The 24,730-nt window shown below is 61.0% G+C and overlaps 2 protein-coding genes across 8 annotated transcripts; one reads left to right on the top strand and one right to left on the bottom strand.

Moving 5' to 3' along the window:
* Positions 1-295: 295 nt before the first annotated feature.
* FGF22 (fibroblast growth factor 22) lies at positions 296-5,126 on the bottom strand. Of its 6 annotated transcripts, none has more exons than XM_054805882.1 (3): positions 4,765-5,126; positions 1,186-1,285; positions 296-564 (listed from the first exon to the last, which is right to left on the bottom strand). In XM_054805882.1, the coding sequence occupies exons 1-3, from the start codon at positions 5,024-5,026 to the stop codon at positions 435-437; spliced, it is 492 nt and encodes a 163-aa protein (XP_054661857.1). In that variant the 5' UTR covers positions 5,027-5,126; the 3' UTR covers positions 296-434. The 6 variants fall into 6 exon arrangements, with proteins under 6 accessions (XP_054661857.1, XP_054661854.1, XP_054661852.1 ...); XM_054805879.1 differs by having other exon boundaries at positions 423-878; XM_054805877.1 differs by having other exon boundaries at positions 423-881.
* A 519-nt stretch (positions 5,127-5,645) lies between these two features.
* On the top strand, positions 5,646-24,239 carry POLRMT (RNA polymerase mitochondrial). 2 transcript variants are annotated; one of them, XM_054805649.1, is made up of 21 exons: positions 5,646-5,756; positions 6,352-6,444; positions 7,124-7,782; positions 8,146-8,276; positions 11,152-11,338; positions 11,826-11,975; positions 12,137-12,304; positions 12,649-12,819; positions 13,564-13,803; positions 14,046-14,825; positions 15,351-15,473; positions 17,479-17,601; positions 18,552-18,731; positions 19,492-19,578; positions 19,881-19,994; positions 20,685-20,734; positions 21,017-21,115; positions 21,414-21,486; positions 22,005-22,087; positions 22,637-22,707; positions 23,513-24,239. In XM_054805649.1, exons 1-21 carry the CDS (start codon positions 5,699-5,701, stop codon positions 23,560-23,562), a joined length of 3,690 nt encoding a protein of 1,229 aa, XP_054661624.1. In that variant the 5' UTR covers positions 5,646-5,698; the 3' UTR covers positions 23,563-24,239. The 2 variants fall into 2 exon arrangements, with proteins under 2 accessions (XP_054661624.1, XP_054661625.1); XM_054805650.1 differs by having other exon boundaries at positions 11,868-11,975.
* The last annotated feature ends 491 nt before the right edge of the window (positions 24,240-24,730 follow it).

Consider the following 24,730-nt stretch of genomic DNA (forward strand, 5'->3'; position numbering starts at 1 on the left):
CCAGCAGCTGCTTTTTCCTGCTCCCTCCTTTGTGCTGCTGAACAACCATCACTGTGTTTTCCTGTGGGTGAGGTTTTGGGTTGGGTGCGTCTCCACCTGCGCACTCAGGTGAGGGTGTGGGTCCACAAGGAGCTGGACACGGCAGGGGACTGGCCGGGCTCCCCACTGGTGGCAGCAGGGACAATGCCGGTGGCTACAGCCGTGACCCCGGGGGAGCCAACCCCCCCCCAGCCCGAGCCTGCCATTGAAGCTCCAAGACTCGCTCCTCCTTCCATACCATGAACACAGCTTTAATTGCCACAGGTGCTTGGAAACGAGACAAATACAACCCGCGAGTACGTCCCAGCCCCGCAGCCTTCGTCCCAGCCCCTGCAGAGACGCCGTTGGCAGAGCGACGGCCACCTGGTCTGGGCTGCGCGGGCACGAGCGCGACGTCAGCAGTGCTGGCATGCGGTGCCCACGCTCCCCAGCCTGTGCCACGCCGGCTCTGCCTCGGTGGGACAGTGGGGAGAGCCACATCCCTGCACAGCCACAGGCTGCGTCTGGAGCATCTGCCTTCCACATCTGTCCTCCGCCGTGCATTTAAAAATAAAACAATAAATAGCAAAAAAATAGATATGTACATAAATAAAACAACCCTTTTTTCCATTTTTTCCTATAGGGCAGTCCGGAGCCACCCGTGGGGCTCAGCTGACGAGCATGGGGAGGAAGTGGGTGGAGAGCTGCTGCCGGCGCGTCTTGCCCCCTCGCTGTGGCCTGCCCTTGCTATTGAGCGAGAGGAACATGGGGCGGCCCCGGTGCCGCCAGCGCAGTGACGCGTAGGTGTTGTAGCCGTTCTCCTCGATGCGCTCCGTGAACTTGCAGTTGGGGCTGAACTCCTTCTGGCAGGAGAGGGAAGGGGGTGAGGGGCGGCTGCGCTTGGCCGGGACCCGTCGTCACCCTGCTCCAGTGGGGTCGGACCCTGAGAGCAGGGCAGGGCAGGACCCCGGCTCTCCCTGGTCCCTGGGGGGCAAGGGGACTCTGTGGGTGCAGTCCCCCGCTGGGGAGCAGGTCAGGGCGTGGGAAACCAGGAGCCCGCTCCTGGGCACCAGTCCCGGCGGATTTGGGACCCCCCCGTTCCAGCTCTGCCCTGTGCCTCTGACCCCGGTCTGGTCCCTCCCGGGAGGCAGCGTCCGACCTACCGACCCGTAGAGCCTCCCCTGCTTGTTCATGGCCAGGTAGAAGCCGGTGTGCACCGCCCGGATGGCCACGACGCCAACACGCACTGACCGGATCTCGACGATGCCTGCGGGACAGGGAAGTGTGGCGGTGAGCCGGGGAAGGATGGGTGACCTCCCCGAGGGGCCCTGCCCCGATGCCGGGTCTGTGGCTGCAAAATGCCCCCCCGGCAGGACGGGGCCACTGACCCTCGGCTGATGCCGGAGCAGCCGGAGGGACGGGATTCAAGGAGCCGGGCTGCATGGGAGCGGTGCCAAGCACAACCTCCGCTTGCCTGGAACAACCTGTCAGCCTCTGTCCGGTGCCGACCTCGGGTTTATCCTCCCCTCCTCGGCAGCTCTGCCCGCACGTCTGTCCCGAACACGCCTGTGGTGCCCTGGGACCTGACCCGCCTCTTGCAGCCCCTGGCCCCCCGCACGCTCAGGGCACCGAGGCTGGTGCGGCCCTCGAGGGGCAAAGTGTGTGCGGGGCAGGGGGGTCAGTGACAGTGTGCAGCCACGTTACGGCGGACGGAGGCACCCGGGCAGCGGGCTGCAGCTGGGATGCTGCTGCCTGCAGACGCCAGTGATGATCACCTGGCTGGCACGAAGATGGACACGCAGCCATGCCAGGGACCGTGGGCAGGAGGGATGCGGCAGCACTGCAGGACGTGGGGACAAGCCCGAGAGGCGGCTGCAGCCGGGCTGTGAAGCCACTGTGGGGCCCGGCCACGGCTGGGCCGGATGCGTGTGCTCGGCCACCGAGCTCCCAGCGCAGCCGCTAATGGGAAAGGCATGCGGTCGGACCAGCGGCTCTGCAGGGGAAACACCCAGAGCATCGTCAGGGCCTCTGGATTCCTGCGCTGCCCAGAGTGCTGCTGCCAGCCCTGCTGCCCACCGGGCCCACGGGGCTGTGGGAAGGGGAGAAGGAGCCTCCAGTGGGCAGAGATGCAGGCAGGCCAGCTGCCCGTGGCTGCCCTGGCTGGATGGGGCAGGAGGATGCGTAGAGGTTTTGGCTGGTGGCACGAGCAGTGCAGGGGGCTGCAGCCCTGGGCAGGGGCTTTCCCAAGGTCTCAGCCCCTGGCATCGCTGGTATCGCCTGGGCGTCACCTCCCTGAGGGCACTCGGCCCTCGCAGGAGCGGACGGGGCGGATATGGCACTGAGGCAGCATGAGGGCTGCTGAGCGTTTGGCTCCTTCGTCGCAATGGGTAAGAGGGAATTTTCAGCCTAGCCTCGGTGCTGCCACCAGCATCCCGCCCCAGCACCCGCCGGGACCCGCAGGGCCCAGCCCAGCGAAGCCGTAGATGAGCAGCGGCCATGGGGAAGGGCTGAGCGAATGCCTGTGAATCCATCCCACTTGATCACCGTCTGGAGCTGCTGCTATTTATAACAAAGGACTTTGCTTTTCTAAAAATAACCCCCCATTGCTGTTCCCAGCACCCTGGCTGGCTCTGCCGTGCATTGCTTGCAGGTGCCTGGCCAGCGCCTGGCTCCGTGCAGGGGGACGGGTCCCTGCAGGCACAGGGCAGCAGCCCAGCACTGTGCAGCAGCCCAGAGGCAGCTCCCAGTGCTCCCAGTCTTCACACCCTCAGCCCCAGCGGGGTCCCAGGGAGGCTGGGGCAGATGTGGGTCTCGAGGTGGGGGAAGCCCTGGGGCAGCCCCTGCCACCCTGCAGCCACCGCTGGCGGGGCGGGGCTGGTCCGGCAGCTGCCATGAGGGCTGAGGAGCAGAGCCCGAGCCCAGCCCAAGCGCAGGTTATCTGCCGCGCCGATAACCAGAGTGAGCCCCACGCGACAGCCTGGAGCCGCTCCACCTGCCAGGCCCCATTGCCACATGGCCAAGGGAACGTGTTGGGGCGCTTTGTGCTGGCAGCGCGCCCGGTCGGGACTCCTGATAGCCTCTGACACCGTGAGAGGCTTCCCTGGGCTGGGCTCCCTCGTCCTGCGGCCGGCCGCGTGACATGCAGGAGACAGGGCAGCTCCCATCTGCAGCATCCTTCCTGCCCCAAGCCCCGATGTCCTGCCAGGGCGTCCTGGGGATGCTCGGGCATCCCCCTTCCCAAGGCTCCCAGCATCCCCACCCTGCCCAGCCACTGCCCCACCAGCCTGGTGCCCCCCTCCCTGTCACAGGGGGCCGGGACCCAGCACCCAAAATGGGCTGATACCACCGACACTGAAACTGGGCTTGCAGTCCTGGTTCTTGCCGCAGCAGTACTGTGGGTGCCGCATCCCCTCGGGACCCGCGGTGCTGTCACCTGGAGGGGCCCGGGTGGGAGCAGGCGGCCACAGAGCTGAGGCAGGATCCGGGTGCTGGGAGCAGCCTCTCCGCTGGCACGGGGACCCCCGTGTCGGCCTCCGCAGCTGCCTCTTCCCGTTGCCGCACGCGGCCGCTCCCGAGGGCTGCAGGGTAGAGCAGACGCAGCCCCAGCCCCAGGGGAAGGCCTAATCCTGCCTGTTTGTTCCCAAGCTCCAGATCGCAGCACAGCCTGGGCAGAGCTGATATCCCGCAGCCTTCGCTCTCTCCGTGTCCCCCAGGATGTGCTGCCCATCTCCGTGAGCCCCCCGTCCCCTCTGCAGGACCAGCCCGTGGGGAGGCTGCAGCGAGTGACCCCATGGCACGGCTGGGCACCGTGCCCCACGCAGCTGCGGGCTGCACCCCTCTGCGTGCTGCGGTGGCGGCTGCTGGCTCTGCCCGCCCGGGTCCCTGCGGTCCACCTACGCCCTCGGACCGTGCCGAGCCCCAACCCGCTCTGCAGGCAGCGGATGCTCTGCAGTCCCCTCCGACGGGGCTGCTCCGCTCTCCCACCCCAGCCTCACGGATGCTCGGTTCTGAGGTCAGCATCGCCCCGAAGCTTCCTCTGTCCCTCCTCCTCCTCAGCCTTTTTGTCCCCAATGTGTTTACAGGGAACGATCAGATCCCCCCCAGTCCACGCTGGATGAAGACAACCCGAAACGCCGGGCAGGGCAGACGGCACCCCTGACTGCGCTGGCAGGACAAGATGGGACGAGGGACCCCCCCCAGGTCACCCCAGGCGCTGGGCAGAGCTGGCAAAGTGACATCGGGTCCCCGGGCAGAGCACGCCGGTGTCCGCACACCTCTCATGGCTCCCGTGATGCGGCGGGCAGCCAAACCCCGGGAAAGCGGCTCCCGGGGGCGAGGGCAGCAGCAGCCGTTTGAGCTCGACCGAACTGCGTGCCCTGGCCAGCCGTCTGCGGGACGGCGGGGACGGCGGGGACCTGCGGCTCCCGCACGGCCGGAGGACACGCTCCGGCAGAGGTTTTTGCCGGGCGGGAGGAGGCTGCGGGCGCTCCCCGGGGCCGGGCACAGCGGGGTCCCGCCGTCCCCCCGGGGCGCCTCCGTCCGGCCTCCGCCCCCCCCCTCGGCCCCCCCGCCGGCCGTGCCCTCTGCCCCGCGCCCGGCCCCGGCAGCGCCCGCCTCTGCCGCAGCCCCGGCGGGCCTGGGCTCTCGGTGCCCGGGCGGGACGGCGGCGGGACCCCGCGCGGCCGCGGGGGGCGGCCCCAGGCCCCGGCTCTCCCCGGTCCCGGTCCCGGCCCCGGCCCCACTCACTGCCCGGCCGCTCCCTCCAGCGCGTCCCCTCCACGCCGCCGCCGCCGTCGATGCGGAGGAAGAAGCGGGTGGCGGAGAAGAGCCGCCGCCAGCGCACGTCGCCTTCCAGGTGGCCGTAGCTGCGGGGGGGCCGCCGGCCGCCCCAGGCGGCGCTGCCCGCCCCCGCCCCCGGCCCCTGCCCCGGCCCCGGCCCCGGCCCCGCCAGCACGGCGAGCGCCCCGGCGAGGCAGGCGGCGAGGGCGGCGGGGCCCCCGCGCCTCATGGCGGCGGGCGGCGGGCGGGCGGCGGGGCGCGGCGGGGCGGCGGGCGATGGGCCATGGCCGCGGTGGCGGCGGCGACCGGCCCCGACGGCGCGGGCGGCCCGAGCGCGGGGCGAGCCGGCGGGGCGGGGCGGGGCGGGGGCCGCGGCGGCCAATGGGCGGGGTGGGACAGCGGGGCGGGGCCTCCCATTCATAAATCGGCGCCCCGACGGCTGTCCCAGATCCCCGTCCCTGGTACTCGCCTCCACCCGCAGGCCGCCCGGTTGGGAGACCGCACGCTCCGCTCCCCACCGGCTCCCGCGGTGGGCGGGCAGGCGGGGGACGGGCTCCTCGGGCAGGGTGGGGGGGGAGAGGCGGGAGCACGAAGGGGGGCGCGGGACTGCTGTGGCCCCGGGCCCGGTGGTGGTGTCCGTCTGCGGCCTGCCCCGAGACGCGCCGCAGGTCGGGGCCAGGGGGGGCGCGGGGCCTCCCCGCATCCCGGCACCGCGACCCCCGGGTTCCGCTCCCGTCGCGTCCCGTCGGGGCCGCCGCGGCCGCCAGGGGGCGCGGGGCGCGGCCGCGCTGCATCATGGGAGTTGTAGTCCGTCGCGGTGGACCGCCCGCTCCCGGCGTGCATCGCGCGGCGCCTGCGCAGTGGGGGCGCGCGGCACGGCATGGCGGCGTAGCGCGGGGGAATGTCGCTGCTGCGGCTGCGGGCGGCGCTGCTGGGCCCGGCCCGGCTGCGGGGCGGCGGTGAGGGGCCGGGGCCGGGCTGGGCTGGGCTGGGCCGGGCCGGGGGCCTGAGGGACTGGAGCAAGGGGGGGCCCGAGGCCCTGCCCTCATCCCCCGGGACGGAGCTGGGGCTGTGGGGTCCCCGTGGTCCTGAGCATCCCCCAGGACACAGCTGAGCGTCCCCAGCCCTTCACTGGGACAGAGCTGGGGGCTATGAGGGTCTTTCTGTGTCATGAACAGGGATAGGGGTGGGGACTGTGGGTGTCCTGGGCCATTGTCATTCTCTAAGGGTGGAAGTGGGGGCCTCTGGGGTCCTGTCCCAGCTGTGGGATGGAGTCTGCCTGCTCCGGGGGTTGTGGTGTCCCTGGGGTCGTGTTCCCTCCAGGAGATTAGAGCCATGGGGTGGGGGGCATCCCTGTCACTACTGGTACAGAGCTGCCCGCCCCCCCTTCTGTGGCGCTGCCGCCGAAGTTCTGGGACCTGCAAGCTGGGCTGAGAAATGCCACTCGCTCTCTCCCCTCTGCCCAGCTGGGGCCCAGCTGTGGTGTGGAGCAGGGAGTGGTGTAAGGGGTGAAACCTCCTCTGACCTCCTGGTCTTTGTGTCTTTCTACTGCAGGGATCCCATGGAGTGTTCTCAGGAACTACTCTGCCAGCGCCAAGGAGAAGGCAAGGAGAAACACTGTCTGCGAGAGGACGGAGCTGCTGGAGGGTGAGTCAGGAAGGGCTGGGAAAGCTACAGGGGTTTCACTTGTTCAGTGTCCTGGGAGGTTTTCTAGGAATCTTCCCGTTCTGTGTAGCCATAAAGAAGATATTTGGGCCTGGAAATATGTGTAGCCTGGGCAAGGATGTGGGGCTTTCCATGGACTTGCTGGCCTCCCTAAGCAAGTTGTGCCCTGTCTTAAGGGCCTGGAGGCCCACCCTACCCACAGGGAGCATTGAGTTTCTGTAAAATGCAGGGCGGTCCTAAGGGACGGTAGAAGAGTCCCTCTAGGGTGTGCGAGGGCTCCGCAGACTGACCTGAAGCGTGCTCTGGCTTTGGGCTCTCTGCCTGTGTGATCTGAGGGCATGAGGTCCTTGGAGAGGGGCCCCATGAGGTGACCAGGCTGCAGGACAGACGAGCGTGAGCTGGTGCTTTTCCCTTGCAGTGACACTGCTGGGTTCCCTGGGATGCTGGGATGGGCCACAGCTTACGGGGGGATCCCAGAAAGACAGTGGTCAAAGCAGCTGAATGCTGGGAGGAAGGCTGGCCAAGAAGGGAAGAAGTCCTTGTGTGGACCCTCTTTCCCTGAGCCTGTTCTTGGGTGCTCCCAGAGGCAAGGCCCTGGGGTAGGACACAACCTTCTGCCATGCATCCCTTCACCTCTCCCCGGCTGTGTGTTTCCCGGCAGTGCTGAAAGCTCGAGTGAAGCAGCTCCAAGCCAGTAATGTCCCGGAGGTGACGGTCAACAAAGTGGAGCTGGCCTCGCTGGGGAATGACAAGTACCAGGTCCCACTGCGGAACGTGGTGGCTCCCAGCCCCGCGGAGGAGCAACCTGCTCTCATGGGAAGGGGTGAGAGCCCAGCCCGGCCCGGCAGCTGGGTCGAGAAGTTGAAGAAGGAGATGTACATCCGACAGCTGAAGGTGGAGCGGAAGTTATCCATCGCTGCTTCCCAGCCAGGGAACCAGGCCAATGCCAAACCAATGCGCAAGACGAAAGCCAAAGCTAAAGCCAAGAAGAGCCTGAAAAGCCCAAAGGCTAAAGCAGCTGCTGCCTGGAGCCGGAGTCACGCTGGTTCCCACAGTGTCTATGCCCACGGCAAGCCCAGGGTGGCAGCAGTGAAGGAGGGTACAAAGGCGGAGAGGCCTCAGAGGGTGCTGGAGGACAAGGACAGCAGCCAGTACAAGATCCTGCAGCAGACCATCCAGTCCAACCTGGAATGCTTCCTGTTCTTGCAGCAGCCAGGGGAGGCCGAGAGGTTCCTTCTTTTGTACCACAGCTCTCCTGTGAAGAGAAGGCTTTTGAATGTCAACGCGTACAACATCGTCATGCGTAGCTGGGCAAGAAAGGTACTGAGCTGTGGGCTGCTGCCCTGGTCTGGCTGTCAGGTTTTCTGGGTGGCCGAGGGGGAGAGGGGGGCTGGCTCAGGAGGAAGAGCCTCGTGCTTGCAGAAGCAACGGTTGCAAGTTTTATCCATGTGTCACATCTGCCTTCAGCAAGTGTTCAAGGAGAGCCTGGCTTCTGCCGAGAGCGATGGAGCTGAGACGAGGCCACTGAGTCGGGCCGCTGATCCCTGTGAGGTGGCTTTGAGGGGAAGAAGGGGATGGGCAGGATTGACATGGCTAAATTTGGACAGGAGCAGAGGGGTGTGAAGCTGTGGTTTGGGATTGCTGGTGTCTATGTCCACAGCCCCCTTCCCTTCTCACCCGCAGGGCCGCTTGCAGCGCATCAACCGGCTGTTTTCCATGCTGGAGTCCGTCGGGCTCCGGCCCAGCCTGGACTCCTATGCGGCAGCGCTGGAGTGCATGGGCCGGAACCAGTCGTCCACCAAAGCCATCCGGAGGTAACGCGCTTCGTCTGCTGCAGGGTGCCGCTGAGCCCCAGGGCGGCATCTCCACAGCCTGCCGCTGCACTGGGAGAACTGGGAGGTCGCTCTGGGGAGGAATGCGCTGGCCCAGGGCTGAGAATACCTGTCCCTGCTGCATGCATGTCTAGATGCTCTGACCCGCTTCTCATGGCCAGATTTAGGGGCAGGCAGGGCTCCCGCAGTGGGCTCTCCTTGCCATCCCCAGCTGCTAGGGAGTTTATCTAAGATCTTGCAGGGGAAGGAGATGTAGGAGGTGAGAACAACCTTCCTTTTGGCCAGAGCTGTGTCTGCTCCCGCTAGAGCTCACAGAGCAGCTCCCTGGGCTGGGAGCAGCCTCTCTCCAGTCAGATACTCCTTGGTTCTGCACCCTTCTTTCTCCTGATGGCCTCCCATCGCTGCTCAGCAGGAACGGCTCCTCCATTCATTTTTCTAGCACCTCCATGGAGTTTCCCCCTCCTGGTAGGCTCAGCCATTGGCTGGTTTTGCAGGGTCCCAGCTCTCTGGAGGAGCGTGATCAGGAGGCTGAGATGGATTTTGTGGAGCATAATTGGCAAAATAAGCGTCAAACCCAAAGCAAGGAGCTGAAGGAGCCCTGTGAGATCCCGGCAGTCTGGGTCTAGGGGCAGTGCTCGGGTCTGGTAGCACGGCCAGCTGCCTTGCCAGAGGATGGAGAAAGCTTTCTGGTGATCTGCTAATGCTGCACAAACACCCTTGGGTGGTTCAGGGATTTATCACTGGCCTCGTGTGTCCCTTGGCTGGCTAACATGTTCTAGATGCCTCTGAGTGAACATCTTCCAGTCAGCTGACTTAAAAGCCACTGGCACTGCCTTTCCTGCCTGGGTGTGTGGGTGTTGCGTCAATACAGCAGTACCCTTGTAGGGCTGTCAGATGTTTATAGCACACCTGCACAGATGGGTCAACCCCAAGCCTCGCCGGGGCATGTGTGTGTGTTTCCCCGCAACTGTTGCTATTTGGTGCTGTGTGTGGGTACGAGCTCTTGTTTCCCTTCTTCTCCTAAACATGCTCTCCCAGTTGGACATGGCAGTAGTGCGGCCTGGAGCCCCAAGCCTGTGCCGGGCACACACAGGATGGGGGTTGTTTCTCGCTCTGCTCCCATACTGCAGGGTCCTTTCGAGGGTGTAAGGTGGAAGTTGCTTCTTTTAACAGGGCTGCTGTGGGGTAGTTTTCGGGGAGAATGGCTCTGCAGAGATGTAGAGCTGTTCCTCGCCAAGGCTCCTGCCTGCTCCCAAATGTACCGAAATGCAGCTGGGGTGCTTGCAGTAGCAGGATTCACAGCATATTGCGGTTCTGCCTCAGGGTGCTGTTTGTCACCTCTTGGGCTCTTCATACTTTTCCAAAGGTGCCAGGGGCTCCCTCCTGCCTGTTTTGCTTTTTGTGGCTGATGGGGGCCTGGGCTGGGGCCTGGCTGGTGCTGCTGTCACCCATGTCTGCCTGTCCTCCCTCCGGCATCACCCAGCACGGGCTGGGCCAGTCGGCAGGTGGGGCTCTGAGCTCTGCTGTGCCCTGGATCCCAGCTCCAGCCCGGCAGAGCCAGGAGGACGCAGTCCCGCAGTTCCTTTGTGGGGCCGGGCAGTGGGAGATGTTGGTGCGTGCAGGGGATTCTGGTCCCTGGCAGTGATGGGGGCTGCAGGGAAGAGAGCTTCCTTGCAGGAGCTGCGGCAGCTCCTGGTGCTCAGTCTGTTCCTGCTGCAGCCCTGCGAGCTGTGCTGCTGTGCCCTGGCTCCCAGGCTCGGTGCATGAAATGCAGTCCCCTGCCCCTTTGCCCAAGCTGTGACCAGCCCTGTGGGTTCCCTTCTGCTGGCTTGGGTTGGAGGGGAGAGTGGGGTTATTTGAGGGGGAAGGAACCTGCATCTTTTCACTCAGTCTCACGCGGCAGCGGAGCTCAGTCTCCCCATCCGAGTGTGAAGGTGAAAGCTGCCTGCTCAGCAGAGGTTCAGGCCAGAGGGGTGGATAATTGATCGCTGTAACCGGAGGCGGGTGACCTTGTCGGGACAGGCTGTGCTTTGGAGGCAGGTCCCACCCCAGCAGCTCCCGCAGCCCCAAGAGCTGGCTCCTGGCTGCCTGCAGAGGGCAGGGAGAGCTCCTGTGTTCCCACAGGACAGCATCCTGCTGCCAGGCTGCCCGATAGTCATGCTCTTGGAGGACTGAGGCATCTGCCTTCTGTGGGTTTCCTGGTCATGCCCATTTCTGCACCGTTCTTCCCCCGCCTGAGGCTGGACAGACATCGGCTTGGTCAGGCACAAGTTACTGCAAGGCTTTCAGTGGTTGCTGTATGGAGCGTGCTTTGAGGAGCACTCAGGAGAAGGGAGGAGGCATCCCAGGGCAAGTGCATGGGGCACATCCTGCTCCCCAGGGCTGTCAGAGCCTTTCCAACGAGTGTGAGGGGTTGCACCCTCCTGCAGCTGCCCTGGCACGAAGGGTGGCACAGAGGGAAGCTGCTGGGAGCCACTCGGCATGGGGAGGCCCCGCCAGCCCTCCTGGAATGGCCCGGAGCCGGGTGTCAGTCTCCTGCCCTGTGCTCAGAGCTGATTCTTGGCAGGTGCCAGCCCCCAAGCCCTGCCTTGGGAGAGGATTTTGCTTCTGTGGCTGCCAGGGATTTGGGAGGGGTGGCTCTGTCCTGCAGTGTCTCGCATGGGTCCGGGTGATGCTGTTGAGGGCACAAGTGAGGAAGGAAAAGCCTGATGTGGTCAAGGCTCTTGGATCCTCAAAAGGGGTCAGCCCCATCTGTCTCCTGTTTAAAAACTTTGTTCCCTGCCTCATTATCTGCTGATTTCCATCCAAGGCAGAGCCCTTGTGAAAGATTAAGCCTATCTCATCTGCTCCTCTTCAGATGTGTGCAGCAGCTGAAGAACGATGGTTTCCATGTGGATGAGCTCTTCCAAAAGTGCCTGTTTGAAGAAGATGAGAAGGAGAAGGTTCTAAGGGCCATCAGGGTTGTCCAGCCCAACTACCAGCTGCCCCCTCCACCCAAACCCGAGACCTGCAAGTCTTCTCTGCTCCAGGACTTCTACTCCAAAGTAAGCCACAAAGCTCAGGGATGTCTCTGCAGCCTGGAGCAGTGTGGAAGCTGGCAGACAATGTTCACTGGTGTCCTCAGGTCCAGCCTAGGACTGTAATATGGGAAGAACTTTTTAGCCTGATCTCTGCTCAATAGCCCATGCAAATCATCAGGCAGCTCCTTGTTCTGGAGAAGTGAACAGCCTTACCAGCAGCCTTACAGAGGAACAGAGAAGCTGAGGGCTGGCACGGGGGCTGGAGATGACCTTCATACGCTGGAGCGGGTGCCTGGGGGGGGTGCTTGACCATGACACAGGAACAGAGCAGCCTCTGGAGAGGCCTGTTACCCTAGACTCCCTGGGGTTTGCCAACCAGAGACCCCAGAGGTGCCAGAAAGGTGCCTTCAGCAGGGACTCCTACCACGTGCCTCTTGCGGGGAAGCTGGGAGAACAAGCACGTCTTCTCTTCCTCTGGCTCCTGGCACTTACTGTCTCACTCTTGTTGCAGGAGAAGAGGGTGTTGTACCCCAAGCTGGATTTCTCTGTGCAGGAGCTGCAGGAGCGCTTTCAGCAGCAGCTAGAGATGGAGCTGGACAACACTATAACCATTGAGTCGGTGGAGTCGACCAAACCTCTGACCCCACAAGCCATTAAAGCGGTAAAGCTTGGAGCCTGGGGGCTGCACGGCCGGAGGGGAGGGGGCAGTTCAGCCCTCAGGACCTGTGGGAGAGATGCAGGGGTCGGTGGCCTAAAGTGGGGGGCAGCTCCCTGGTGACACACTCACCACAGCGTTCCTGTCTTGCTTCCACTTCTGTGTAGCGCAAACTGCTGGCCACCCTTCGTTCCCGGTGGCATGACTCCATCCTCCAGGCCCTGCAGAAGTCGAAGCTCAGCATGTCCAAGTTCAAGACGGTGTCAGGGTACAACATTCTCTACCCCTACCTGTGCCTGTTGCCAGATGAAGAGTACGTGGGCATCATGCTGCAGGTAGGGCCCTGCCCTCACAGGGGACAGCCCTGCCTGGATGGCCTAGGGCTGCCACAAACCACTGATGTCCTGCTCGGGCCAGCAGAATCAGAACATGAGCCTCAAAGTTTGCCCAGGGTATTAGGTGCAGGTTCTGTCTGCTCCCTGTGCTGAGCAGCCAGAGAAGCCCCTGCTCTGTCCTGGCCATGTTTCCTTCCTCATCATCTGCTCAGCATCGCGGGAATCGGCATCTTTCTATGCTCCCCATAGGGAGCCCCACAGGGGCTTTAACTCCTGCTTTGTCTCTTTGCTCCGTCTTTCTGTTCCTCTCTCCTTAAGACCCTCTTTGCCTTCCCCTTTCTCAGATCCTCAACACCCTCTCTCCACAAGGAGAATCCCTGGCTGTCTTGGCCAGGGAGCTGGGCTCCAAAGTCTACAACAGATACATCACCCAGAGGAAGCTGCGCAGCCGCCAGCTGGAGAAGGTGCAGGAGGTCTACAAGGACTACATCCACCTGCTGGCAAAGGACAGCCAGGTAGGTACGCCTGGGAGAGGAGAGGTCCTGGGGCCAGCAGGTTACAGAGCAGCAGAGAGCAGATAGGGTGAGACGGTTTGTCGGTCCACCTCCTCGCAAGCACAAGGTCCGGGTTTTGGGAAGCTGCTACTGCAGAGGCCACCAGAACCAGTAAGGGCCCCGTCTAGTGCTTGGCAGGTCCCCTGCCCCATGGCAACAGGCAGGTCGGTTCTGGCATACCGGTGGGTATCTCTGAGCCAGAAGGTTTTAAATCAGCAGAATTGACCCCTTGGGGCCATGCGTCCCGTGCAGGAGAGCTCTGGGCCTTGAGGGGGGTGCGCTTGGCAGGACAGGAGGGGAGAAAGGGGCCAAGGCCACTCATCTGGGCAGCCTGAGGGATGGATGAGCAGGGTGTTCAGAGCTGTGTGCGCATGGCAGGGGAGTCAGATCTGCGGCCTGGGCAGGAGGGTGAGGATGGTGGGGGACAGGGTGTCAGCATGGGGATGTGGCGAGAGGAAGGGCTTTGCAGCACCACTGTCCTGGCCTGCAGCAGAAGCTGTTTCTTGCTGTTGAGCTTGCCCCAGCCACATCAACAGCCCTTCCCCGAACACCCCTGTCAGCAAGGACCTCAGGGGGACACAGAGACAGTAGGGTCCTTCTCAGAGCCGTGTTCCAGGTACACACACAGATCCCATCCAGCACACCCCCTGGGAGCAGCATGGCTGGGCCCTCCAGCTGACCCGACTTTCTCCTTCCGCCTCCCAGCCTGACGAGTACTTGCCGCGGGAATACTGGGAGAAGCTGGTGGCAGAAGCAGGCTTTGGGCCGTCCCTGAACTTGAAGGACTGCAGCTGGCCGTACATGCTCCTCATGCGCCTGGGCATGCACATGCTGGAGCTCCTGGTGCAGGCTGTCAAGGTGCCCAGGAACATCCTCAATCCTCGCCTGGAGCCCAAGCTCATCCCCGTCCTCTACCACATCTACTCCTTCCGCAGCAGCTGGCAGGTGAGCCTTGTCCTGAGGGCTCTGGGACTGTGCAGGTCACCTCTTCATGGGAGCTGGGCCTTTGCAAGGCCCTTTTCCCTCCCTGCTGCTTTTCCTGCTCGGGGGTGCTTTGAGAAGCCTCTGCTGCTGTGCAGACAGTGTCAGCACGATCGTTACGTGGTGGCTGACCGACCACATGCCCTTCCAGACTCCAGCCCTAATCCTCTACTGCTGACCTTCACCTCTCTGATTCTCCTCTCCAGGTTGGGCTGATAAAGCCCCATCCCATCTTCTCCCAGATTGTGTCAGACGCTGCAGAGACCATGCTGACCTTTAACTCCTCCGCCATACCTATGCTGTGCCCCCCAGTGCCCTGGACCTCACCCCATTTTGGTGCCTTTGTCCTGAATGACACCAAGTTGATGCGCTTTGTGGATGGGGCCGTCCAGCACCAGCTGCTGCTGGAGCAGTGTCCTCCAGTGAACCTCCACCCCGTGCTGGATGCCCTCAACCAGCTGGGCAACTGCGCCTGGAAGATTAACCAGCCAGTGCTGGACATCATCATCTCCATCTTCAATGACAAAGGCAATGAGAAGCTGGACATCCCGCCGCCCGTCTCGGAGGCCCCCAGGCCTCCAGCTGCTCCCAGCAATTCCACTACCTGGAACAAGTCCCAGAAGCACGAGTTGTTGCTGTGCAAGAAGAGGATGGCTGAAATGCACAGCTTGCGCATGGATGCACTCTATAAGCTCTCCATCGCCAACTACGTCAGGGACAAGGTGTTCTGGTTTCCTCACAACATGGACTTCCGAGGCAGGACTTACCCTTGCCCACCTTATTTTAACCACCTCGGTAACGATGTCACCCGGGCCATCTTGCTCTTCGCAGAGGGAAGGCCATTGGGTCCCAAGGGCCTTGACTGGCTGAAGATCCACCTTATTAACCTCACGGGGCTGAAGAAGAAGAATGCCCTGCAGGAGCGGCTGGAGTACGCCAACGAAATCATGGAGGAGATCCTGGACTCAGCTGACCACCCGCTTACGGTAGGTGGGCAACGGCTGGCAGGGCTCTGCTCGCTCTTGGGATGGAGTGGTGGGATCCTGAACCACAGGGGAATAGCGTGGGCTCCGGGAGCCTGCCACCGGCACCTTGGGACATTCCCCTTCAATCACCAAACTGAAAAGCAGGGAAGTTGCTCTGTGTTTGAGCCCAAATACACTAAGGAAAAAAGGGATTGATGTTGTCTTTAATTTCAGAGGAGACTTAACTGTTCCTCTTACTTAGCATAGCTTCTAGAAAGTAAAATAAAATGGAAATCAAATCAATTTTGAAACAAAAACATTTTCAAAGATAACACTTTGAGAGGAAAAAGGAAAACAAAGCACTGCAGAGTTTCCTAAATAAGTCACGTTTCCATCTGAAAACATGATGAAATATTAAGGAAATGGAGGCATGGTGGGAGGAGGTGCCTTGCCCAGTATATTGTGAGAGCACAGGGGGGGGTTTCCTCTGCTTTGGGGGTCACGAGTGCTGCCTGCTCCTACCAGCATGTGCTTTCCTGTTCCCAGGGCAGAAAGTGGTGGATGAACACAGATGAACCTTGGCAAGCCTTGGCGTGCTGTATGGAAATCGCCAAAGCCTTGCGCTCCCCGGATCCAGCAGCCTACATCTCTCACTTCCCGGTTCACCAGGTGGGAGCCCAGCGGATCTGTGTGGCCCGTGTGGCTGAGCGAGGGGTGGAAAACGGGCAGGGCAGGAGCTCAGGGCAGGAGCATCCAGGTCTCCAACGCTGCATTTACTACGCCATGTGGCCAGGCTTTCTTAAGAATGGAAGTGTGGTCTACAGGCGTCTTGGCTTGAGAACTCCAGTAATTTGCTGCTGTGTGCAGTCATTAATGAGCCAGTACAGTCATTAACGAGCCAGTACAGTGAAGTGCTGCTTTGCTTCCTGTGGCTAGAGCAGTGCCTGTCTGGGAGATGGCCGTCAGCTGCCCGCAGGGTGAGAGCCCAGCCAGTCTTACCTTCTCCAGCTGCGGGATCAGGAGTGGAAATCAGCCTGACCCTGGCTGGGTAGGACGTGGTGTGGGTGCATCCAAAGTGTTTTGGGCTGTGCTGAGGATTTGGGGACCTTTGCTCCACTCCTGTTCTGAGGCTGGAGCCAAGCAGCTCTGCAGGAGCACAAGATGGGAGGTCTGGACCTCTGCAGGGGCACAGAGCTGATCTGTTCCCGCATTCAGTGATGTGGCTGTCACTCACCACGTGCCCTGTCCCTGTTTGGTCCCAGATGTGCCCACACTCTGAGCGGGGAAGTGCAGTCGCTCGGGTCCTGCTCAGCTCTCTGAAGGCATCTGTCCTTCCCAGCTGGAGAGAGGAGCCAGGCAGCCTCTCCGTTAGCCAGCACTCGCCCCTTTCTCCCTGCTGCGTCCCAGCAGATCTGCAGCTTTCTCCACAGCCGCTGCCCAGCTAGCTATCTGTCTGCGCTGATAAATCCCCTTGCTGCATGGGAGACAATGATTAATTGTTTTCCTGGTGAGAGGGGTTTGCTCATTTATCTCATTAGAAGATCAGATGGCCCTAATGAAGTGTGTGTGTAGGGGAGAACAGGGGCGTTTTCTGCCAGTAGCGATGGTCTGGAATATGTATGAGACTGTCTAAACTGATATTGTTATGACAACAAAAGATCAAGAGAGCAGTTGGGGGTGTGTGGAAGATGCCTCTAATGAAATTCAAGCAAGGACTTCTTCTGGAGGGCACCCGAGTCTGTCTCCACCTGAGTCATCAGCACTTGGTTAATAGAGGCAGCTCCTCTGCCGCGGCAGGGCTGCCAGAGCCCTGTCAGTTCTCGGCTCTGCAACTTGCTGCACTGCAGGGTGTGGGGAGGAGGAGGAGGAGGGTTGATCCTGCCAGCAGCTGCAGGCTCCCTTTGACCAGGCAGAGCCCCAGCACAGGAGGAGCAGGGACGGCCCAAAGCAGCAGCATATCTTCTGTGAGAAGCGTTTCTGCTGGTGCCGTTTGAGGAATGGCAGGACCTTCCCACGCCATTGTTCAAGTCCTGCCTGTCTCCTCCAGGCTGATCTTGGTCCAGGAGGGCTGTCAGGGCAGCTGCTGTGACAGATCGGTTGGCATGCCTCTGTAAGTGCAGCTTTGGGAAAGGCTGGGTCGGAGCTGCTTTCTGTCAGGAGGATGTTTTCAGCAGCAGCACAGCTAGCTGGAGCCTTAGAGTCAGCTGTGGCTTTGCTGCGTGATCTTTGGCTTGGCCTGCCTCTTCCTGCCTCTGATCCCGCTCTGGGGTTTTCTGGGGTTGTTTTGACTGCTGGCTCCTGGGGCTTCTTTTAGCATCCCAGACTGATTTGTTGTTTTCCAAATTTTCTGTCTTTCAGTATTTCCACAGAGCTCTGATGTCTTTGAAAATTCATGGAGGGGGCAGTGTGATGTGAGGTTTTCTCTTTTTAAACTTCATAGGCAGCAGTAGTTAGTGATGAGACCCAGACAGGAAAACTGGCCAGAAGGAAGATGGAAACTAGTGTGGCCCTGGCCACTGCTGGGAGATCAGCTGCAAACCTGTCCGAAGAGATGGGGGAAAATGGCAGTACACTTGGCTCAGAAGGTTATGTGTGCTGTTGAGCCGGGCGGATGAGCAGGGCTCTGTCCACACGCTAACACCTTGTTTCCACCCTGCTCTCTTCCCACACGCAGGACGGCTCTTGCAATGGTCTTCAGCACTACGCGGCTCTTGGCCGGGACCTTATTGGTGCCGTCTCCGTCAATCTGATGCCCTGCCATGTCCCCCAGGATGTCTACAGTGCGGTGGCCCAACAGGTGAGGCGCAGCAGGGACAGGAGGAGGTCTCCTCTTGGACCTGCTTCCCCCCTTGCCAGTGTGTTGGACAGGGTCACTCCAGTTCCCAAGGAGAAAGGTCGAGGTAAGACCAGCGTACAGAGGGCTGGGAGAGCACAAGCTGGTCACCAGCAGAGTCTCTCCCTCCCCGAATGGGAACCACTGCAGCTGCAGTGGGGATCTGGCTGGAGATCTCTCCTGAGAGAGGTGGTATGAGAAATCCACTGGGATTTCTCCTGTCCTGACTTTTCTTGAATGAAGTCTGGGAGAAGGAGAATAGAGAGGTGGAAGAGAGCAGAGAGTGTTCCTCATCTCTTGGTCACAGCTGGCTGGCCCACAGGTTATGGGATTTTCTGCGTTTGAGCTGGGTAGGAGGGAGCAGGCAGAGATTCAGCCCTTGGCACTGCTGCTCAGTCTTCAGTTTTCTTGGCAAGACATGATGTGAAATGAGCCCGCTGGGAAGTGTGCTGAGATCTGCCAGACTCGCTCAACTGGCTTTGAACCCCTGGCTCTCTCTTCTAGGTCTCTGCATGTTTTATCCGGGCAACGCCGCAGCAGAGGGCAGGAGGAGCACACAGAGGGTGCAGGGGGTGGCAGAGATGGGAGAACCCAAGTCCAGAGCCACAGTCCTAGTGCCACGTCCTTGTGATGTCCAGCACCACCCAGCTGCCAAGTGCCGCTGCTCTGCTGAGGCAGCCGTAGAAAGCTCTGGTCCCCACAGGCAGGGATATCTGTGAGATCTGGATGCCTCTTGATTCTTTTAGCAGATGATCTCTGTTAACCGGGGCTGCAAGGTTTCTGATGGGAGTTCAAGCCAGGCAGTGCACAGCTGGGAGGGCCTTGTGGTTCCCCTGACTCTTCCCCCAGCCAAGGAGGGGGCTTGGGCCAGCATGGCTTGCAGCAGGGCTGACCTGGGGTGTTCTCCTCCTCAGGTGGAGGAGTTTCGGAAGAAGGATGCTGAACAGGGGGTGAAGATTGCCCAGGTGCTGCAAGGCTTTGTCAGTCGCAAGGTGGTGAAGCAGACGGTGATGACAGTGGTGTATGGTGTCACACGCTACGGCGGGCGGCTGCAGATGGAGAAGCGTCTCAAGGAGATTGACGAGTTCCCTGAGGTAGCGTGCCTACCCGGCCTCCCCCTGCAGTGTTTTGTTCAGCTCTCGGTCCCTGCTGGGAGAGGTACCTGCACTGCCCTTCTGTGGGTTTTCTTCCTGCCTTGCTCTCTCCTTACCCCCCAAATCTCAGCTGGCAGAGGGACATGCAGGACTGAGCCCCCGCCCCGTGCCTGTGCCAGGCTTGTCCACAGCTGTCTGCCAGCATGGCTGGGTGGGGAGGGATTCTTCAGGTGGGGCTGCTCCTCATCCTTCCTAGGTTCAGCGTGACAGCCTCAGCGGGGGTTTCAGGTGCAAAACCAGTTTGTGGCTGTGCTCTTCCCTCTGGAAGTGGCCCTTGTCTCTAGCAGAGCTCTTGGCTCCTCCTGGCACCTCGTTCTCATTGTGTGACCCCACTGTGAGACGGTCCTTGCTGAGTGGGTGATTTGCCGTGGCAGGTTGGTGCTGGGAGTGTTTCTGCTGTGTGTTACATTCCTGGGGCGGATGAGGCAGCGAGAGCCTCCCGTTTGTCCAGGGACGTTACATAGAGACCAGCCTGTCCTTGGACAAGGAGCCGTCTGAAATGCTGATCTCAGCGTCCCTCCATCACAACCCACTGCCATCTGCAGCAGCTCAAGACTTAGCACAGTCTGTGATGGATGCAATTTTGAGGCACCAGCGAGCGGGGAGATGCTCTTTTAGCTTACGCTAGGTCCCATCGCTTTCCTTCGCATCTTTTGCTGCCCCTTTGCCTGACCCCTCGCTCTGCCTTTGGTCTGTGCAGGAATACTTATGGGAAGCGTCTCACTACCTTGTAAAGCAGGTGTTCAATGGCATCAAGGAGATGTTCTCAGCAACTCGAGACATCCAGGTAAGGTGCCTGTTTCCTCTTCTCTCTCTCTGCCTCTTCCTCCTCCCTGGCCTGCCCATACACAGACCAGGGGACACTCCATGGGGAGAGATGGTTCTTCTGGGTCCTGGCCCAGAGGGGATCCTCCTGTCTCAGCCTGGAGGTGTGGGATCGTGCCTGCTGCATGGCCAAACTCCCCCGTAAGCGCTGGACTGTCACAGTTGGTGATAGGAGTCAGACTCGCCTGTGCTGGGAGGGGATGGGGTCTCCCAGCTGCCCATACTAATTCCAGCTGCTTTCTTCCCCACTTCCCCCTGCTAAAGAGCTGGCTGACGGAGAGTGCTAAGCTCATTGCCCAGTCGGGACGGACGGTGGAGTGGGTCACACCGCTGGGTCTCCCCATCGTGCAGCCCTACTATCGGTCCAGGTCCACTGTGGTGAGTATTTGGTGTGCGGGACTCCTCTACCCCTCCCTCTGCCGTGGTGGGGAGCAGGAAGAGGGCAGCCAGGCTTTGAAGCAGCAAGCTAAAGCCTGGCAGGTTGGCATCTCCTGCGGGCAAGCCTGCAGAGCAGGTAGGATTCATGTGTGCAGGCACATCCTCCAGCCTCATCGCTCCCTGCAGAGACTGGAGTGTGTGGGTGGGCTGGTGAGGAATCTCTGCTGCTCCCGTCCCACTCAGGCAGCTGGGGCACGGGCCCGTTCCCCACACCGAGGAGCCTTCCCCAGGGCTCGCGTGATTCAATCTTGCTGCTCTCTCCTCCCATGCACTGCTGCACTGACTCACATCTCCCCAGCCTGTCTCGTCCTCGCAGCCGCTCACCTCCAGGAGCCCTTCTCTTAGCCCTCGCAGGGGTGAATCAGCGTGTCGCTGGGAAGGGGTGAAGGATGCCTGCCAGCATCCTCAGGAGGGAAAGCAGGCAAGGTGTCACTGAGAAGTGACAGCTGCCACGGTGACTGGGATGCCCTGGAAAGGTCCATGCCCAGACCCTGAGTTGCAGCCAGGGATGTTCCCTGCAGAGCAGTTTAGCCTGTAGTTGGTGCGAAGTTCAGGGCCACGCCAAGTGCCTCGTGCTGGCTGGGCAGTGCAGTGTGACAGCTCATCCCCTTTATTTATTTCTCCCCACAGCTGAATTGCAGCATGCAGAACCTGAGTGTGAAAAATTCCAACAGTAACCAGTAAGTATGAAGCCACTGTCTTTACTGAGCCCCTGCTGTCCCCAGCCTGTGCATCAGGGACAAAACCTTCCCATCAGTGGAACCTGCCAATGAGTGCCAAAGCTCCTGGTATGCCCCTGAGCTGCAGAAAGCCAGCCAGAGGAGTGGGGCCCTGTGTTTCAGCAGGGCCTTGAGGCTTTCCGGGGCTGCCCCATCAATCCCAGCCAAGACCTCTGTGCTGGCACTCTCATCTCTGGTCCTGAAAGTGCCCCAGCTCCTCCCTTCTCCCACTCTGTGCTGCAGGAAGCCTGATACAGTGAAGCAGAAGAACGCCTTCCCACCCAACTTCATCCACTCTCTGGACTCAACGCACATGATGCTCACAGCTCTGCACTGCCTCAGGTAGGGAGCAGGCAGCTGGGACTCTTCCCTGGCTCTGTGACTCTCTTTCTGCTGGCAAAGCGTCACCAGGGCAAGGCGTGCGATGTGAGAAAGAAGTTTCCCTGGTGGGTGGATGTTTGGGCCTTCTGGCAGAGAAGGGCTAGCAGAGGGGTTAGCAGTCTTTCTGTGGGCGCTGTGCAGGGAGTCCCCCTCCTTGCGTAGTCCCTGCTTATGTCCCAGCAAGAGGGTCTACGTGGGGTGGGGGACGTTGCAGAGAGGGGGCTCTCGGCACTACATCTTGGCACCTTCTACCTCCCAGGCAGGGTCTGACCTTCGTCTCAGTCCACGATTGCTACTGGACTCATGCGCTCACCGTGGACATCATGAACCAGGTAAAAGTGTCCTCCTGGGTCCTTTGTGAGCAGGGATCTTGCTGATCTGTCCTCTGGGCACTTGCCAGCCCTTGCCTCCCCTGGGCTTTGCTCCACAGGCTGATTTATTTACCCAGGCGAGGTGAACCTGGGGCGCTTGCTGGCAGTTACACCTGATTTCCTAGTGCCATAGCCCCATCTCCTCCCACCCTTCAGGGAGTGCATAGGGGAGAATCTGTGCCCGTAAATCAGTGCTAAACACAGCGCCTGGCAGAGCTGGCACCTCTGTCCTGCCCTGGGCTCTTTCCCCTGGAGTGCTGTGAGGGCTGTTGTGCAGTAGTTTGATAAATGGGGGTCAGCCTCTGCTTCCCACCTCCCCAGGCTGATTCCCTTCACCCTTGTCCGGCAGCCCCCCCCTTCCCACTCTTGCCCGCTGCTTTCCCTGCCCCTCACCTCTGACCTGTCTTGGCTGAGAACACTGAGGGGAAGGAGGGGAAAACGCCTGTTAACCTGCAACTCACCATTGCTCCCTGGATCAGATCTGTCGGCAGCAATTTGTGGCTCTGCACAGTGAGAAGATCCTGCAGGATCTGTCTGAGTTCATGCTGGAGAAATACTGCAGGTATTCCCCGCCTTTTGGCGAACCCCCACCATGCTCCTTCCGACCTGCACCGTTCCCTCTCGTGGGTGGTTGTCCCCAGCTGCTCGCAGGTTGTGCCATCTGCCCGGGGGTTGCTGGAAGGAAGCTGCGCTTCCTTCTTGACTGACGTCCAAATTGCCTTAGACCTTGATGTGCAAAACAAGGTGTCTGCATCCTTCTGCTGCAGAACCAAAGTAGGGTTTGGTGCTTGAATCCCCAGGTGTGCCTGGGGTTCCGCACTGTGAATGAGGCCATAAGGAGCGGTGAAGACACGTTGGCTTGGCCCAGCGTGTGGCCCTCAGTTGCCAGCGCAGAGCCAGACAGCACAGAGCGACCCCATCCAGGGCAGGGGCTGCAGACGCCGCAGCACCTGCCATGGGCGGCTGTGGCAGGGGCTGGGCTCCCGCCGCAGGGTGCACGGTGTGTTTGGAAGGGCTGGATCCTGTTGTCAGGGGCCTCACTGGGAGCAGAGGAGGGTGCACCTTCTCCCAGAGCTCCCATGCTGATTTGCTTTCCTTCTGGTTCATCCAGCCCCGGCAGAGAGACTAGAGCCCTCTGGCAGAAGAGACTGATGGAGCAGCTGTCGAATGTCCCCAGGACAGGTAGGAGCACAGGGCAGGAATTGCAAAGCTCAGGAGCGGTTTGGAGACAAGGGGAGGGAGATGGAGGATGGCCCCCAAACCACTGAGCTTGTGTGGTGTCTGGAGTTGGACATTGAGGGTCTGGCCAGCAGTGCTAAAGCCGTCCCCTAAGATCAGCTTTTCCGGCCTGTGCTGGGCTGTGGAACCGTGGGGCAGTGCCTGAAGACTTTCCCTGTAGCCTCCCTGTGAGCGGTCCTGCCTTCCCCAGAGCTGAGCCCCTGGGATTTTCCCAGGTTGACCCAGCTCATCCCATCCCCTGTCTTGTTGTTCCTCTCCCATCTGTTTCCAACCACGAGGCATTTGCCTGGAGATGGGGGGAGGCACTCAGCATGGTAATTGCCGGGATCTAGATGATACGCATGCAATGGGATTAAGGCAATTAGTTTAACTCCTCCTAATCTCTTGGCCCTGCCTCTGCCAGACCATCTGGCTAACCCTTGTCCTGCTTTTGCAAAACAGAACAGGCCAGCGCTCTGTTGCTGTTGAGCAGCCAGCGTGGTCAGCCCCGGAGGCAGCAAATCCAGGGGCAGGGATGGTTCGTACCCCCAGGCTGCGTGCTCCTCTCTTCCTTCCCTGTCTCGCTGCTGTTACGCTCTTCTATCTTGCTCCTCCTACCACTGTCCCAGATAAATCTGGAGGGGATGTGTGCCTGAGCTGAAGTTGTTTTCTGCAGGAAGCTGAAGCATGGCTCAGGGCAACTTCTTTCCCAGTTGCCCCATCTCCACCCTGCTCTCCTCTGACCTCTCCTCTCCTTCGCTTCCCCCAGGTGACTTCAACCTGAAGAAGGTGATGGATTCTACCTATTTCTTCAGCTAAGCCCTGGCAGCCCGTGGGGCCCTGGACTACCTCTGGACTGCTGGCTGCCTTGGAGGCTGCGGTAGGCACTGGCCCGCGAGGCTCCTCTGTCCTGCATCTTGTGGGGAAAGTGGGTACGGCAGCCAGCCCAGCAAAAGATACCTGCCCAACACAGAGATACTGGGGCAAACTGGGACACCGGGAGGAGCAGCCATGAGGGGCCGGTGGGGACTGGGATGTCTGCACGGTTTGCTGTTACTGCCTGCACCCCAGGCAAGGGGAGGGGGCATCGAGCCCTGCGCAGGGCTGCAGCTCTCTTGGGCCCTGCAGCAGGGACGATGGCAGACGGGGCTGGCTCCCCTCAGTCCTCACCCTGGCATAACGTGTCTGCCGCTGCTTCTGGGCTGCCATCCCTCTCCAGCAGTGGGGTGCAGACTTCTGGCAGCCCTGAGCCCCTGCCTGGAGGGGCAGGCAGCCGGCCGTGGCCGCAGCGGGAACCTCCCGCTCCGCTCTGCTGCGGGGTGGGTGCTGCTCTCCAGGCCCTGCTCCAGCTGCTGGGCACCATCACCCCAGCCTCTGCAGCTCCTCTCACTTCCAGGGATCTGTTTCACTTCTGCTCACTGTATCTCAGGCAGGGAAAACCACTAACACAGGGGTGGAGGTGTATGATACTGTAAATAAAACGTTTTTTGAAATACTAGATGGGAACTGTGTCCTAAATCTGTGGGCTGCCTGGGCTCTCGCCTCTTTGTCTGGGGGAGGTGGGACTGATGTCTCCCCGGATAGCCGCTGCTTTGCTGACTGGTTGGGCTTCTGTTAATTCACAGAGGTGTCACATTCTGGAAATGCTTTTGTAGCAGAAACAGAGACAAAACTTTCCCCTGGCACAGACTGGCTGGCGCAGCGGCAGTGGGAGCAGGGCTCTCACAGGGGCTGACTGCAGCTGCCCGGCCTTCGCATGCCCTAGCCAGGAGCCTCCTGTCTCACCGAGACCGCAGCTTTCCTTGCCCTCCTCCCCGCAGCGCTGCGGGGTTGTGTGTTGCTGCTGCAGCAATTTGCCTTTGGAGATCTTGCAGCTGGAGCTGCGTGTCTGGCTCAGCTCCCTGCTCCTGGACAGCTGCCAGCAAGGGGAAAGGTGTGTGGGGGAGGTTTTTTTTCGCCTTGTCATTTTTCTCCTCAAAGGACAAAA

This window comes from Grus americana, chromosome 28 (assembly GCF_028858705.1).
Source record: "Grus americana isolate bGruAme1 chromosome 28, bGruAme1.mat, whole genome shotgun sequence".
Lineage (NCBI taxonomy): Eukaryota > Metazoa > Chordata > Aves > Gruiformes > Gruidae > Grus > Grus americana.